The sequence below is a fragment of the Crocuta crocuta genome, unplaced genomic scaffold (assembly GCF_008692635.1).
Source record: "Crocuta crocuta isolate KB4526 unplaced genomic scaffold, BGI_CrCroc_1.0 scaffold67, whole genome shotgun sequence".
In the NCBI taxonomy this organism is placed as follows: Eukaryota; Metazoa; Chordata; class Mammalia; order Carnivora; family Hyaenidae; genus Crocuta; species Crocuta crocuta.
The window spans coordinates 2,361,682-2,379,053 of record NW_027531896.1 but is presented as its reverse complement, the minus strand read 5'-3'; the positions used below and the strand labels follow the sequence as shown (position 1 = coordinate 2,379,053).

Sequence of the window (17,372 nt, the reverse complement as noted above, 5' to 3'; positions counted from 1 at the left end):
TGGAATATTATTTAGCAATAAAAAGAAATGAGCTGTCAAGCCATGAAAAGACATGGATTGACCTTAAGTGCTTACTGCTAAGTGCAAGATGCTTCTCTGAAAGGCTGCATACTGCCTGATTCCAGCTACATAGCATTCTGGGAAAGGCAAAACTATAGAGATGGTAAGAGATCAGTGGTTACCATGGGTTTGTGGGGAGGGAGAAGTGTTGAGTAGGTGACACATAGTGTATTTTTTAGGGCGATAAAGCATAGTGGATTTTTTAGGGTGATAAAATTATTCCATGTGATATGATAAGTAATGATGGATACAAGACATTATGCATTTTTCAAGACCCATAGATTTTACAGCACAAAGACTGAAACTAATATAGGTAATATTTCTGAAATTTTTATTGTGGTAAAATGTATATAACATTAAATTTACCATTTTGACCATTTTTAAGTGGCAGTGAGTACATTCACAATGTTGTGTAGCCATTCCAACTACCCATTTCCAGATCTGTTCCATCATCCCAAACAGAAACTCTGTTCCCATTGAATAACTCTCCCTTCTCCCTTCACTCCAGCAACTAGTAGTCTCGATTATACTTTCTATCTCTATGAATTTACTTATTCTAGGTACCTCATATAAGTGGAATCATACAGTATTTGTCCTTTTGTCTCTGGCTTATTTCATGTAACATGATATTTTTAAGGTTTATTCGTATTGTAGCATGGTTCAGAATTTAATCCCTTTTTATAGCTATATAATATTCTATAGTATATGTAAATACCACATTTTGTTCATTCGACAGATGAGTTGTTTCCACCTTTTGGCTATTATGAATACTACTATTGTGAACATTGGTATCCAAGTATATGTTAGAGTCCTGCTTTGAGATCTTTTGGGCATAAACCTAGAAGTGGAATTGCTGGATCGTATGGTAATTCTGTTTAGCTTTTTGAGAAACCCCCACTGTGTTTTCCACAGAGGTTGCCCCATTTTACATTCCCACTAGCAATGCACCGTTACTCCAATTTCTCCACATCCTTCCCAACACTGTTTGTTTATTTGCTTGTTTGTTTGTTTCTTTTTCCTTCCTTCCTTCCTTCCTTCCTTCCTTCCTTCCTTCCTTCCTTCCTTGTAATAGCCATCCTAATGGGTATGAGGTGGTATCTCATTGCGGTTCTAATGTGCATTTCCCTGTTAATGATGTTGAACATATTTGCATGTGCTTATTGGCCATTTGTACGTCTTCTTTGAAGAAAAGTCTATTCAAGTTTTTTTTTTTTTTTTTTTTTTTTTGCCGATTTTTGTATTGGGTTGGTTGTTGTTGTTGTTGAATTTAATAGCCCTTTCTATATTTTGGATATTAACCCCTTGTCAGATATACACTTTACATATATCTTCTCCCATTCTGGGGGTTATATTTTTGCAATCTTATTAATATCCTTTGAGGCACAAAAGTTTTACATTTTGTCCAATTTACCTGTTTTTGTTGTTGCCTGAGCTTTTGGTGTCATATCCATGATCTTATTGCAAATCTAATGTCATAAAGATGTTTCCTTGTGTTCTTCTCTAAAAATTTTATAGTTTTGTCTCTTACATTTAGGTTTTTGATCCATTTTGTGTTAATTTTCATTCATTCATTTATTTTTTAAAAAATTTTTGTAATGTTTATTTATTTTTGAGAGAAAGAAAGAGAGACAGAGTGTGAGCAGGGAGGAGCAGAGAGAGTGGGAGACAGAGCTGTCAGCACAGAGCCTGACACGGGGCTTGAACCTGCAACCTGTGAGATCATGACTTGAGCCAAAGTTGGATGCTTAACCAACTGAGCTACCCAGGTGCCCCATGTTAAATTTTATATATGGTATGAGGTAAGGATCCAACGTCATTCTTTTGCATGTGGATATCCAGTGGTCCCAGCACCACTTGTTGAGAAGACTGTCCTCTCTCATTGAATGGTCTTGACCTTTGCTGAAAATGAATTGATCATATATGCAAGAGTCTATTCCCAGACTTTGTACTCTATTCTTTGTATCTATCTTTCTATCCTTATGCTAGTACCACACTGATTAATGTTGCTTTGTAGTAAGTTTAAAAGTCAAGAAATGTGAGTCCTCCAACTTTGTTCTATTTTTTTTTGTTTTGTTTTGTCATGGATAGCCTCCTGAATGTGAAGTGGTATATCATTGTGATTTTGTTTTGCGTTTTCCTAATGATGAATAATATTGAATATTTTCATGTGCTTATGGCCATTTCTTGATCTTTGGAAAAAAGTCCTTTCCCCATTTGAAAAAATTTGGTTCCTGTTTTTTTTTTTTTTTAATTGATGAGTTGTAAGAGTCCTCTATATGTTTTGAATACTAGACCCTTATCAGATACAGGTTTCCCCACTATCCAAAAGCAGAACATTCCTATGAAAACTAAATTGGTGTAAAGTGAAGAAGCAGTTACTATCAATTTATAGTAGACCCCTGAGCAACATGGAGGTGAGGAGTGCCAATCCCCCATGTAGTCAAAAATCCACGTATAACTTTTGGCCCTGAAAACATAAGTAAGAGCCTACTGTTGACTGGAAGCCTTAGCTTCCAACATAAAAATTTGATTAACACATATTTTGCATGTTATATGTATTATATACTATATGCTTACAATAAAGTGATCTAGAAACAAACAAATGTTAAGAAAAGTTATAAGAGAAAATACATTTACAGTACTATGCTGTATTTATCCACCCCCCAAATCTGTGTATAAATGGGCCCACACAGTTCAAACCCATATTGTTCAAAAGTCAATTTATATGGAAGAAGTTTTGAGTGTTTCTGGGCCCCAAAATAACCTCTTAGGCTTTTCAGATACCTTAAGACACATCTCGCTAATGGATGCACAAAGTAAATTGAGATAAAGCACATATGTTCAAAGAAAGAGTTCATAACTATGGTGGTCGGATGCTGAGATGCCGAATGTAGTTCCCAGGGAAGGAGTTTGATAGCGACACCCTCACTGCTGGGCTCTGTGCTGCCTCTACAACGGCTCATTGCAAAACCAAAGCTGAATGCTATTTTTGCTTTTCATCTCTTCCATAAAAATGAAAATCCTCTTCAGTTAGTGAAAACAAGTACTAATGTAGGTCTTTCAAAAAAGCTAAATGGCCTGGGGGCACCTGGGTGGCTCAGTCAGTTAAGCAGGTGACTTCAGCTCAGATTCATAAGCTCCAGCCCCGCATCGGGCTCTGTGCTGACAGCTCGGAGCCTGGAGCCTGCTTCGGATTCTGTGTCTCCCTCTCCCTCTGCCTCTCCCCAGCTCACACTCTGTCTCTCTCTGTTTCTCAAAAAATTAATAAGTGTTAAAAAAAAAAAGCTAAGTGACCTGATAACAACATTCAAAAAGCAGAGGACATCTGTATATGATTTCAGATACAGTATTTGCTTCCATTCTATGGGGTGCCTTTTCACTCACTGAATAATGCTCTTTCATGCACAAAAGTTTTTCATTTTGATGAAGCCTTATTTATCTATTTTTTCTTTGGTTGTTGGTGCTTTTGGTGTCATATTAAAGGACCCACTTGCCAAATTCAAGGTCCTAAAGATTTGCCCTTATGTCTTCCTTCTAAGAGTTTTATAGTTTCGGCTTTTTAATTTAAGTCTTTGATTCATTTTGAGATAATGTTTATATATACAGTGAATTAAGTGTCTACTTTTATTCTCTTATTTTATTTTATTTTTTATTTGAGAGAGAGAGAGGGTTAGGGAGAGAGAGAGAGGGAGAGGGAGAGAGAGAGGGAGAGAGAGAGAGAGAGAGAGAAAGAAACAGCACATGTGAAAGCAAGGGAGAGGGGCAGAGGGAGAGACAGAGAATCTCAGGTAGGCTCTATGCTTGGCGTGGAGCCCAACGCAGGGCTCAATCCCACGACCCTGAGATCATGACCTGAACTGAAATTAAGAGTCAGATGCTTAACCATCTGAGCCTCCCCTCCCCCCTCCCCTCACTTTCATTCTTTTACATGTAGATATTCACTTGTTCCAGCCCATTTGTTAAAGTGAGCCGTCTTCCCCCCACTTACCAGTCTTGATACCCTTATTGAAAATCAATCTTCTTTAAATTTTTTTTCAATAAAGCTTTATTGCTTTCTGTGAAGAGTCCTTGCATGTATTTGTTAGGTATATTTTATTTTTAAATTTTCAATAGGGAAAATTTCAAATATATACAAAACCAGGTAGGTGTACTCATCACTCATTCTCAACAGCTCATGGTCAATCCTGTTACATCTTATTCTTACACAATGCTCCACCTCCATATTGTCTTTGTAAGTCAAATTTAGTGAAGCACACTTGACATACAGTAAAATTTACCCTTTTTATAATTCAATAAGATGTGACCAATGTATACACTCATGTAAGCCAGCATATTCAAGATACAGAATATCTCCAACACCCTGCAAGTTTATGACCCCTTTGCAGCCAAATCCCTTCCTTCCAATCCCAGCTTCCTGGAAAAGACTGATTAGATTTCTGTCCCTGTAGTTTTTTTCTCTTCTAGTACTGGCCCTCAATTTATAAAATTGTCAATTTTTAACAAACCAGCATTTTAGGCTGCAGACATTATGTCTGGAGTCTCTCATGTTTTCAAGGCTACAATAGCTAGGTTAGGCTGGAGCTCTGGCCACAGCCCTTCTGCTTGAGGGAAAGTTAACAAGTGACCCTCTCCCCATCAGGCTGGCTGTAAGGTGCTTGCCAGGGGCTGTGGGGAAATGCGTGTTTTTTATATGACATTCATAGGACAAGGGAAGGGAAGAGAGAGAAAGAAGTGTCACCTTGGGGGCCATAGCTTCTTTTTAGCCAGGCTTAGCTAATTTGAGTCACATATTTCCCTGAGATCGATAACTGTTGCCAGGAAAACACCCTGTGTAGATTGGCCTAAACCAAACAGGATCATCCTCTAGTGGGAGATGGGGTGGAGGCCTGACCGAGTCTGGGTTCCTGGGTCGGCAGATAGTAGGTCGGGGGTCAGCAGTGTCTTCAGGGTAGGAGTCATTTCATTTGCACAGAGCTGCACACAAGCATGTTGAGGTGTACACAGGTAAAGAGAGATGTAGAGAAGGATGTTCACCCAAACTGGCTAATAATGGTTATCTTTGATTAGTTGTTTCAACTCTTTACAATGAATACATTTACATTATATACAAAAAAATATGGCCATTTTACAGGCCATCAGTCACCTCTTAGAATAGAAATAGAATAATTGTGGGGCGCCTGGGGGGCTTAGTCGGTTGAGCGTCCGACTTTCGCTTGGGTCATGATCTCGCAGTTCGTGGGTTCGAGACCCGCGTCGGGCTCTGTGCTGACTGCCAGCTCAGAGCCTGGAGCCTGTTTCAGTCTGTGGCTCCCTCTCTCTCTGACCCTCCCCTGCTCACGCTGTCTCTCTCTCTTTCCTAGAAATAAATAAAACATTCAAAGAAAAAAGAAAAAAAAGAAATAGAATAATTGTCTTTTCTCAAGAGCATGCAGAGTTTTATGGTGATCCTCACAATGAACATTATAAGAATTATTTCAGACATCCTGTAGACATGGGTCATTGGTGACAAGCTGGTGTGAATTCTGCTTTGGCATTTCCCCTACTTACCATAAGCCTGTTCAGGAGATGGGGATTAAAAGATGAAAGTTTTCTGCCCCCCTCCTCGGCCAGGTGCTTGTGGCTTAGTGGGGTGAGATAGTAAGACTAGAAGAACTGAGGCACTGTGTGGTTGTTTTCATGAAGAGCAGGAGACCACAGAGAGGAAGTGACCCATTGGCTGGGAGAAGCGGAGGAAGGGCTTGCAGAGGATGTGATATTAGAACTGTGTGAGAACAATCAGAGAGGTGGGTGGTGGCAAACAGTGCCTGGCATCCCCAGGAAGGGACGGGGACTGCATGGTGTTCTCATTGCAGGCCAGCCTCATGGCTGGAACTGGACTCTGGCACTGAAATGCAGGCTGGTGTCCTGCAATCATTTTCTATTGTGGTGCCACAAATTTAGGAGCTTAAAGCAACATCGTTTTATTACACATCCTCATAATCTGCAGGTCAGAAGTCCAGCAAGGCATGGCTGGACTCTATGCCGCGAGTCTCATGTGGCTGAAATAAAGGAGTGGGCTGGGCTGTTCCTTTCTGGAGGTTGTGGGGGAAGAATTTGCTTCCAGGTTCATTCAGAGCGTTGGCAGAATTCAGTTCCTTGAAGTTCCCCCTCTGTCTTCAAGGTCGTAGCATCCTGGCCAGGCACACTGAGCCCTTCCTGGGTTTCCTTCCAATCTCTCACCTCCCCTTCTGCTTTTCTTTTATGCTTTTAAGGGCTCATGTGATTCCATTGGACCAACCTAGATAATCCAGGATAATCTCTGTATTTTAAGGTCAACTGATTAGTGACCTGAATTACATGTTCAGAATCTCTTTTTAGGAGTAAAGTAACAGTTCCAGGCATTAGGAAGTGGAATCTTTGGGGGGGGGGGGGTGCAGTGGGAATGGGACATAAATCTGCTGGCTTCAGTTTCCGAACTGGACCTCGGCAGCCATCAACAGCCCAGAGTCCTGATGAACCACTTAGGAGGTTTCCAGGCTTCCTGCTGGGTGACTAGGGCCAGTCTCAGCCCTGCCAGGCTTCTCTGAGAAGTGTCAGTGGAGTCGGTTGGTACTGGGTACAGGGCCACCTGCCCTGCTGGCCAAGGCTCATCCAAGAATTGGCCTCAAGTAGTTTATATGTACTATTATAATAAATTCACGACCAACATTAAAAAAATCAGGAACAGTCTCATGAAAATCTGCATTTTTTCCTTTCTCTGGAAAGTTCATCAGCTCTGACAACGCTGAGTTCCCGGCCAAGCTGGAACTAGGGGCACCCTGGGGGAAGGGAGGAGGGTCTGTGCCCGCTCCGGGGAAGTGTGTGCCCTGGGTGGCCCCACGGAGACCACACCCAGTTTTGCCGGGGTCTCCACGAGGGCGGGAAGGGAGGGAATCCACGTTGACTGGGCTCTCGCCCGTGGCGGCCACTGACTCTGTATTAATTCATTTACTTCTCCAAACAACTATTTTACTGGTGCGCCCACGGCGCACAGTTGGGGCCNGCGCCGGAGTCGGTACGAGGGCTGTGAAGCCCGCGCCGCCTTAGCCCACCGGGGCCGCCTCCGCCGGACGGGGCCCGAGTTGGGACCCGCGCCCGGGCTCCGTGTTGGGGGTCCTGTGCCCATGAAGCGCGTCCCCGAGCTCGCCGCACTGGGCTCCATGGCGGCAGGAAAACATCGAGGGCGCCGAGGCAGGGAAACGCCCGGGAGGAAGGCTGCAGGATGTGGGTCCGGGAGTGCTGATGCAGCCCCGGCTCTTCTGATCCCCGCGGGGCGAAGCAGATGTGCTCAGCTCTGCACTCCTTGGGAAGACGTGGAACTTCCCAGCAGTCATTCCTGGACTGTTTCCTTTCTCTGGACAAGAACTCAGAGCGGAGAGGGAGGCAGGCAGAGCTCCAGGGATAGGAGCCGCTGCTCTGATTCAGAAAACCCTAACTGTGAATTACAAGATGAGGGGGCCCACGATCTGGCCGAGCCTCTGGTTTCCCCCTCTGTAAGGTGGGATGGTAATTCACACCCACCTCAGAGGAGTGTGAAGACCGCGTCTGTCAGGCTCAGGGCACTGTGCCCGCCCCACAGTCATGACAGCCAGGCTTCTCTGGGAACACTCACACGTGCTGCATTTCCTTCTGGTTGTGCAAGTGTGTGGGAGGTGAAGGGTGTTTTAGTCCCTTCTTCTCCTCGTTCAGCTGGCCCCTTCAGCTCTGGGCTGTCCTGGTATAGCCCCCGCCTCTCCTCACTGGGCTCCTGTCCCCTGCTCTAGAGGGTCTCTCTGGTGTAGGATTTCAAAGCCCCACCTGGTGCATTGGCCTCCCTCTTTGGCCTGCGGGTGTCTCAGAGAGTTCTGGCCACTTATAGCAGGTGAATTCTGCCGTGTCCCCTTAAGACAACAGGTGGAGGAAGGCAGGCCAAGGAGAAAGAGGAAGGGAAGAATTATTGCTTGACCCAAAGGGCCCTGCCCCTCTCATTCTGCACAATGACGGACCTGTGATCACCAGACTTTTCTGTAGCGAGAACATCTAGCCTGAGATTGTCCATATCCTCCCTCTGTGTATTTAATGTTTCCTTGTCTAAATAAGAGAAGAATGTAAAACAAAAAACAAAAAACAAAAAAAAACAAATAATTTGAGACCTCAAGAAATGCAAGGAGGGCTGAAAACAGCCCAGGGGAGCAGGCAGAAAAAGTGGGGAGCCTGGGTCCAACTGGTAATTTTCAGCAGAAGCTCACTTTCTGAGATAACAGCGATGAGTGAGTCATTAAGCCAAGGCTCTGATCTGAGACACTTGGTAGCTACGATGGTACGATTAGTTTTGGGTCACTCAATAAAAAAACGCCTAGTCATCTGAAATGCCATTTCCACCCTCTCCTCTCAAGCAGTTTTTTTAGAAGCTTTTTCTGCCTGGTGTTTCTTTTGGCAGATTCTAAGATGGGAATCCACTCCTTTGGTACTTTTACCAACACTTTCAGCTGTGAAATTGAAATAATCCAGTACTAGTGATTCTCAGCCTTACTGTTGGTTAGAATTACCTGGGGGAGTTTTTAGAAATGTGTCTGGGTTCAGGCAGGCCCTACCCTGGAGATTCTGATTTAATCGGTCTGAGTGTGGTCTGGGTAACAGTAACTTTAAATCTACCAAGTATTGAAAGTGCAGCCAAGGCTGAGAGCCCATGTCCTGTATGCTGTTACTTTGTGACCTATGTGATTACCTCATGGTATCTTATGGGGTTCTCTCTCTCTCTCTTTTTTTTTTTTTTTAATTTTTTTAAATGTTTTTTTTTTATTTATTTCTAGGAGAGAGAGAGAGACAGCGTGAGCAGGGGAGGGTCAGAGAGAGAGGGAGTCACAGACTGAAACAGGCTCCAGGCTCTGAGCTGGCAGTCAGCACAGAGCCCGACGCGGGGCTCGAACCCATGAACCGCGAGATCATGACCTAAGCGAAAGTCGGACGCTTAACCGACTAAGCCACCCAGGCGCCCCTCTCTCTCTTTTTTTTTAATGTTTATTTATTTTTGAGAGAGGGAGAGAGAGAGAGAGAGACAGAGCACAAGCGGGGGGAGGTGCAGAGAGAGAAAGAGAGATGGAGACACAGAATCCAAACCAGGCTCCAGGCTCTGAGGTGTCAGCACAGAGCCCATCCCGGGGCTCAAACTCTTGAGATCATGACCTGAGTCAAAGTCAGACGCTTAACCGACTGAGCCACCCAGGCACCCCTTATGTATTTCTCTTTGAATATTCTTATTCTTTTTAAAAATTTTTTTAAATGTTTTATTTATTTCTGGGAGAGAGAGAGACAGTGTGAGCAGGGGAGGGTCAGAGAGAGAGGGAGATACAGAATCTGAAACAGGCTCCAGGCTCTGAGCTAGCTGTCAGCACAGAGCCTGACGTGGGGCTCAAACCCACGAACCTTGAGATCATGACCTGAGCCAAAGTCGGACGCTTAACTGATTGAGCCACCCAGGTGCCCCTTATGTGTTTCTCTTTGAATGTTCTTATTAAACCTTTTCATTCAAGTCTTAGATTACCCTGTTTTCAGGCTCTGGTCTTCCGGTGTTGTTTTATAGCGATTTGCAGAGAAGTTTTTTTTGCAGGAGGAAAATGGGAATAACCAGGAAGGCTTGGGAGAATATTAGTTAAATCAGGTAGTCTTAAACTGAAGTGCCCACAGGGGCCAGAGAGGAACATAAAACCAGTGGCATAGGTGGGAATGATTCAGCTGGGGAGGAAAGTGGGGCTTGTGGTGACATGGAGAGCATGTTTTTTGCCCAAAGAAGACCATGGTTATCCAATTCCATTTGGCTGTGGCTGCATGGCCTATCATAGATTGCAAAAATGGCCCCAAGCTCTTCCCATCCTGGATACAGCCTCATTTGCAATGAGCCTTTGCAACTCCTTACATCAGGAAGTGGAGTCATACATGAGACTTGCTTTGGCCAATGAGACATGAGCAGATGTGATGCACGCAGAGGTATGAAAAACACTTGAGCATTGGTGCTTGCCGCCTGATGCTCCTGGGAATCCTTTGAGCACCGACGTGTGGAAGAGCCCTGGCCAGCCTGCTGCCTGGCGCACGTGGCCAAGACACGTGAGCGCGGCTGTCCTGGACCGTCCCCTCCAGATGACCACACGGATCAGCTAAGTTGACCTGGACCAGAAGGACTGCCTGGCTGACCCACCGAATTTGGAAAAAATAATGAGTATTTATTCAGGTGACCTGAGTATCAGGCTGGGTAGCAAAAGCGTACTGAAATAGAGCCCAGCGCTGCCAGATGTTATGACCTTTCAAAGAGAAACCAGAAGTTCAAATTTTTGTGTACGCTCCAGTTTTTCTTTAAAAAATTTGAATTAGTAGCCAGCATCCATAAAGCACTCTCTGGGCCAAACAAAACACATCTTTAGGCTGCCCTTGCCTGCAGGTTGTGGGTCTTTCTGCACAGAGGGACATGAGGTGTTTATGCTAACAGCTAATTGCCACCTGTTCTCTCACCCATCTTGCCGTGGCTCCTATGGCCCAGCTTACCCTTAGCAGCTAGCTGTTTGTTTATATGAAATGACCACAACATACTTCACAGCCCCGGCTTCTCCTGGCAGTCTTTCCACTTGGAAATGGAAACTGCTAGTATTTCCAGCTGTCATAGAGGAAGTGAGATTTGAGATGGGCCTCCAAAGAAGGAAAGTTCTAGAAAGGATACTCCCAGTTTTTAGGTGAACAAGAGATTGGGTGCGGAAGTGGGGGTGGGGGGGGCAGTGGACAGCGCACCTGCTAGTGTGGCCAGAGAAGAGGGTTTCTGTAGGGAATTGAGGGTGACAAAGTTGGAGAGAGGAGAGATTGTGGAGCCCCTAAATGCCCAGCCAGAGATTTTACATTTGATTCTGCGCACACTCCACGTAAAGAGAAGTCACTAGAAGCTTTTGAATGGGGGTTGGATGGGAGAGCAGTGATCACCTCTATTCCAGGCATCCGCGTGCTTGTAACCTATAGGGGAAAAGAAGGGAGGCAGAGAGAAAGACAAAGTACAGCGTATGTATTGACAGAAAAATTGAGATGAGAGAGAACTTTTCTTAAAATTCACGGTAACTGTTTTTTACCTTAGGTTGTAGTTCGTTAGGTTAAATTTCTTATATATCTAAACAAGGCATATTGGCTTTTTTTAAAAGCACTTCTGTTAACAACTTCATCAAGGTTCTTGTTTGACTTAAAGGTATCTGGAGCTTACAGTTTATTCCTACGCTGGGGGCTTAGCAAAGGAACTTCCTTGCCCTCTACTGCGAGCTTCTGGAAATGATCATTCCCTCCCCCACCTCCCTACCCTGCCCTGCATGCTCTTCCCTTTCTCCCTAAGGGATTCTAAGTTATCCACCTTTCCTCAGAATGAAGGCTTACAGGGTTGAGAGGGCGAGAGGAGAAAACACAAAAATCTTAAACACATTTTAAAATCTTGGGGACAGGAAGGGAAATGTCACAGCTACGAGAAGAGGAGAAACAGAAAATCAAGAGAAGCCTGTTATCGCCATGGCACCACAAAGATACAAAACATAGAAGAAGCAGTAGTAAAATGGCCCTGTTTAGACCGGTGGTTTTCCATCTTGACTGCATGTTGGAATCTCCTGGGAATTTTACAAATTCATCCTGGGTCTCACCTCCTTGAGATTCTGATGCGGTTGGCCTGGGCAACGAGAGTTTTACAAGCAAAGCTCTGAAGGTGGTGGTCTGTGCCGTGGGAGTTCCAGAACTGCTGCCCTGGCACTCACTGGTGCCTTCCCTAGGCGAGGGATGCTGCTTTGAGGTGCAAAACCATCTATTAGCTGCATTGGGGGTGACATTGCTATTTGGTCTTTGCTGTTTGAAAGAGCAAGTCTAACACAAACCACATTCTTGGGTTGGATGAAAGTGATTTGTTTTATGGAAAGATACCAGTGACCTTAATACCAATGAGAATGCTTATTACAGTAAGGTTGCCTGCTAAGAGCACTTCTTCCCAAGCAGAGATGGGCAGGACCCTTAGAAGGTGCACACAAACAGGATGGAGAGAGCAAAGACAGGTAGCAGAAGATGGAGCAGATGAGATTTTAAAAAGAGACAGGTGTCAGAAATGTAATAGCTAAGAATGGGAAAACTCTGGAACGGTATAAAGGTAAAGTTGCTGTTGTGAAAGTGTCAGCATATTTAAATGTAACAGGCGTGTGTCCAGATGGCAAAGGGTGGGGGCGGTTGGAAGAGGTGTCATGATGCTTCTATCATTCGTGCAGTGTGAGCAGCCTGGGTGATGACTGATGGAGGTGACCCCCAGGGCCGGGCTGTGAGGAATTGCTGGTGAGCATCTATTTTCTATTTTCAACCTGGAGGCCATGTGGAGGATGCGGTTCAAATCCACGATTGTCAAACTCCTCTTGTGTGGACAAACTGTTTCGCTGGGACTGAAAGAATGTTAGTAGCATCATCTTTTTTTTTTTTAATTAAAAGAAAAATTTTTTATAGAGAGAGATAGAGTGTGAGTTGGGGAGGAGCAGAGAGAGAGGGAAACACAGAATCTGAGCTGTCAGCACAGAGCCCCATGAGGGGTTTGAACCCATGAATGATGAGATCATGACCTGAAGTGAAGGTGGATGTTTAACCAACTGAGCCACGCAGGCGCCCCAGTAGCATCATTTTTTAAAATTGGGAACAGTAGGGGCGCCTGGGTGGCTCAGTTGGTTAAGCATACAACTTTGGCTCAGGTGGTGATCTCATGGTTCGTGGGTTCAAGCCCCGCGTTGGTCTCTGTGCTGACAGCTCAGAGTCTGGAGCCTGTTTCAGATTCTGTGTCTCCCTCTCTCTCTGCCCCTCCCCTGCTCATGCTCTCTCTCTCAGAAATAAATAAACCATTAAAAGAAAACAACCCAAAGTGTTAACCTTTAAAAAAATACAAATAAATTGGGAACAGTAGTGGCTTTAAGAGATTTTGCATTATGTATATAAATATATACGTATATATATGTATATACGTATACATATACATATACATACATGTGGGGCTTGATCATGACTTGAGCTGCAATTAAGAGTTGGATGCTTAACTGACTGAACCACCCAGGTGCCCCTGAATATATTTTTTAAAGGAAGGCCTTAATATCATAATTCTTTGCTGTCCCAGTATGACCTTTATGAGGCTTAATGGAACTTTCTTAAAATTGGTGTGCATTCATTTTAAAAAATAAAGTCTTGTCGATGCTAACCATTTCATATCTAAAATAGATTTCTGAGCATATCCTGGGGGGAGTCTAGTGTTCCTCAGTGTTCATGATGTTCAATGAAAAAAATAATTGGTATTAAGAGATTGCCTACTAGCAGTTTTTTAATATGTAAAAGAAAAATGTGTGGTAAGTGTTTAATACATTTATATAGTGCTTTTTAATAACCTCCTTTTAAGAATTGCTGTACCAGTCCTGAGAATGCACATGACTCAGAAGGTGATGGGCTCTTACAGCAGTTAATTCATCTTTGAGGTTGTTTTCCACACCTATTTTTAATCAAAACATTTATCTTTGTTTTGGGGCAATTTTTAACAGCTTTATTGCGCCATAATGGATATACATTAAACTACACTTATTTGAAGTGTGCAGTTTGATGAGCCTTGGTGTAGGAAAACACTTGTGAAAGTAATAACCATATTCAAGGTAATGAATACATCTGTCACCCCTCATGTCTGTTTGCAGTCTACCCCTCTCTCTATCCCCTCCTCCCCCTGTCCCCAGACAACTGATCTGGTGTCTGCCATTACAGATTTGTTTGCATATTCTAGAGTTTTATATACTCATGTAGTAGGTGTTCCTTTGGGAGGGTAGGAGTTAACTTCTTTCACTCAGCAAAATTATTCCGAGATTCATCTATTATGTTGTGTTTATCCAGTAATTCATTCCTTTTTATTGCGGAGTCGTCTCCATGGCATAGATAGATCACATTTTGTTTATCCATACACGTATCTGTGGACAGTTTGGTTGTTTTTAGTTTTCAACTACGAAGTTTCTAGTTTTCAACTATTTCGAATATTTGCATACAAACACAACTTGGGAATGGTGTTCTAACATAAGCCACATTCTTGGGTTGGCTGTAAAGTCTTTGCATAGACATATGCTTGCTTTCTCTTTGGTAAATACTTAGGAACGGAATGGCCCCAAAACTAACAGGCTGCTTTCTAAAGTAAACGTAGCATTTTCCATTCTTACCAACAATGTGTGAGAGTTCCAGTTGCTTTACCTCCATGTCAAGTCAGTCTCTAGTTTTAGACATTGTTTAGATTTAGTGGAAGTGTAGTGGTATCTCATTGTGGTTAAAATATGTATTTCTCTAATGACTAATGATGGTTTTTTAATGTGCTTATTTGCCGTGCATACATACATCTTCTTTGGTGAAATGCCTTTTAAAAGATCTGTCATAGTAACTAATGTTTGTGGTTTTTAATGCAATATAACTTATTTTTTTTAAGTGTTGCGATATGCAATAAATTTATGAAATGCAGTTCTGTGTCTACAAATATTGATTTTTGTCTAAAGTTTGGAATCTTTTGATCTCTCTGAATACTAGATGCATTTGCAAAATTGACTTGCTTGGCCAATGATAGGTCTCCATTCCAATCCATACAGGAGGATGTCCTGAATTTTGAGCACATAACTCTGGTAACTGAATGGATAACCAGGTTGCTTTCCTTCTGGAGGTCATAGGAAGGTGTAAATAGCTAGTCTGTTTGTGTGTGTTCTTTATCTCATTTATACAGAATCAGAAATGTGAGTCATCACATATGGGGCTCGGCTGTACTGGTCAGGAGGTGGTGTAAAGTCAAATCTCAAGATGCCCCTCTGGCTGGTTGAATATTATCAATCATTTTAAATGATAAGAATGTTGATGAGAAACAGGAAAACATGGCGCTCGTGTACTATTTAGAGTCATATCAAAGATGTAACTTTGGGGGAAACAATTTGGTGGTATCTGTCAAAACAAAAAATGCAAATACCTTTCATTCACAAGTTCAACTCTATCCTAGAAAAACACTCATATGGCACAAAGATATGCATGTGTGTCTGTGTGTCATACATATTTAAAAAAATTCAATGTAATTGTGTTCAAAATAGAAAGAAAAGGGAGATACTACCTAAAGGAAGAGGCATTTGTTGAAAAGAATGGGGTATGTATCACCATGAAAAAAATGTCCAGAATATATTGAGTGATAAAAATATGCTTTGGATCATATGAAAAGAATTTTATTTTTAAATTATGTGTCTATAAAGAGTGGGGTCACACCTTGAGAAGGAATTAGCTTCAAAAGTCATCAAGAAAGGCAATAATTTATTTATTTATTACCCTTGAAAAACACCCTAACCACTCATCAAGTACCCTAAATATAGTTTTGTGTTTTTATATATTTGCGTGTATATGGCCCTATATATGTTTGTATAAACTTACCATTTAAGTACATTTATATGTATTATTTGATAGTGCTTTCTTGTTTCTTCCTCTGAGAGCACACATTACAAAGCACACATTTTGAATTCAGGAAGGTTAAGCACACCCGTGTCTCAGCCCCACCACAGGGTTCCCAATGCCCAGGAAAGCACATACAGTGCTCTGAATGTTGACTACCTCCGGCGAGAGTGGACCGTGGGGGGAGAGAGGGAGGAGGCTTTCCTTTTGTACTTGTACATGAAAAAGAGAAGTGTCCTTTCCTATTCCGATTGTTGTTTTCTCCTTACTTTTTCCCAAGGAGGACCAGAACCTTCTCCTGGCAGCTGCCTATGTTTCCGATGCCCAGTACAACAGAAATGTTCCATTTGAAACATCTCCTCGGGCCATCAGGTAAGTAAAGTGTTAAACCGTCCTATAGAGCAACCTGTTCTTCAGTACTTAACAGTCTTGCTGTTGAACCCAAACTGAAGACATTGTCTCCACAAACTTTGAGAAGCCTGTAGGATAAGGCCTAGAGATCTGGATAAAATCCTAATATCCAGTGCTTTTTTTTTTTTTTAAGTTATAAGAGCATAGTGCCTCACACATAGGGAAGCATTCAATAGGTACATTAAGGACAGATAAATGAGTACATGAGTAACATATAGAGCAGGAGACAGGGCATCCAGAGGAAAACACATCACCTTTTCCTTGTAGACGAGGTTGTCCACTTAGAGCCATTTAGATGAAAAGACTTGTTTTTTTTCTTTCTGGTGCCTTCTGAGGCAATCCATGTATTTGTTCTTTTCATAAGAATCATGCCTGTTCTCTCCCACCCCCTGAATGTGGAACTAAGACCAAGGAGTTGACTCAAAACAAGGAAAAAACATTTCCTATCACCAGGGCTCAGTGCCAGTGCCTCCAAAGCCATGAACGTCTCATTCCTGGAAGCTTCGAGCAGGTTGGGGGGACTGTCCCCCACCCCTAGGAAGAGAACTGTGTGACCACAAGAGCTCTCTGAATCTGCCATGTTGAGATGGGGTGATGCACATTTTAAATTGGTTAGGCCACCATGCGACCATAATAGGTCATAATAAGTTAACTCTGCACCAGTCACTGTTCAAAGTCCTCTAAAAGTATCCTTTTATTATTGTCACAAGCACTCTGCAGAAGGTGCTAATCACAGCTTGAGCCTGTTAAGAGACTGTGGTTTGAGATACGAAAATATTGTCGTTTTGTTTTTTTCTGATAGTGTTTTGTAATGTGTGCTCAATTCAGTACTGTCCCTTGTGCCCTAACATTTAAAGGAAATGTGGCCAGAGCCCTACTTTGTATTTTACCTACCATTCGTCTTCCAGTGGGAAGTGTGAGTGCTGTTTAACGCCTGCTCCTTGTTTAGAAACACCTTTATTCTTTTCGTCCTCAGACTTTACTATTTTTATAACCACTGGACAATGCAAGTAGCCATCTACTTCTTTATTTGCATAGACCTCTCTCTCGCGCTGTTTGAAGAACCGGCACTGTTTCCACTGCCTTTCTTGGTAAGGATTAAAAACAAAATGGCTAACTACACTTTATCCTTGATGGGTTGGACCCCACGCCTCTCCTTATTCTTTTCAAATTTCAATAAATATGAATGTGGTTTTCTTTTATAATTTTTTAATGTTTATTCTGAGAGAGAGAGTGAGTGTGCGCATGCACCTGCATGTGCACAGGAGAGGGGCAAAGAGAGAGGGAGACAGAGAATCCCAAGCAAGTCCCTCACTGGCAGAGCAGAGCCTGACTCTGGGCTCAAACTCAAACTCATGAACTGTGGGATCATGACCTGAGCCCATATCTAGAGTTGGATGCTTAACTGACCTGAGCCGCATGGGCGC

The 17,372-nt window shown here is 42.9% G+C and overlaps 1 protein-coding gene across 1 annotated transcript in view; it reads left to right on the top strand.

Moving 5' to 3' along the window:
• Positions 1–17,372, top strand: part of LOC144239442 (two pore channel protein 2-like) — a 54,568-nt gene that overhangs the window by 6,776 nt on the left and 30,420 nt on the right. Inside the window, exons 3-5 of the mRNA XM_077773498.1 lie at positions 7,073–7,571; positions 15,815–15,906; positions 16,922–17,036. Coding sequence (XP_077629624.1) covers positions 7,073–7,571; positions 15,815–15,906; positions 16,922–17,036 — 706 coding nt within the window. The remainder of the gene's footprint in view (positions 1–7,072; positions 7,572–15,814; positions 15,907–16,921; positions 17,037–17,372) is intronic.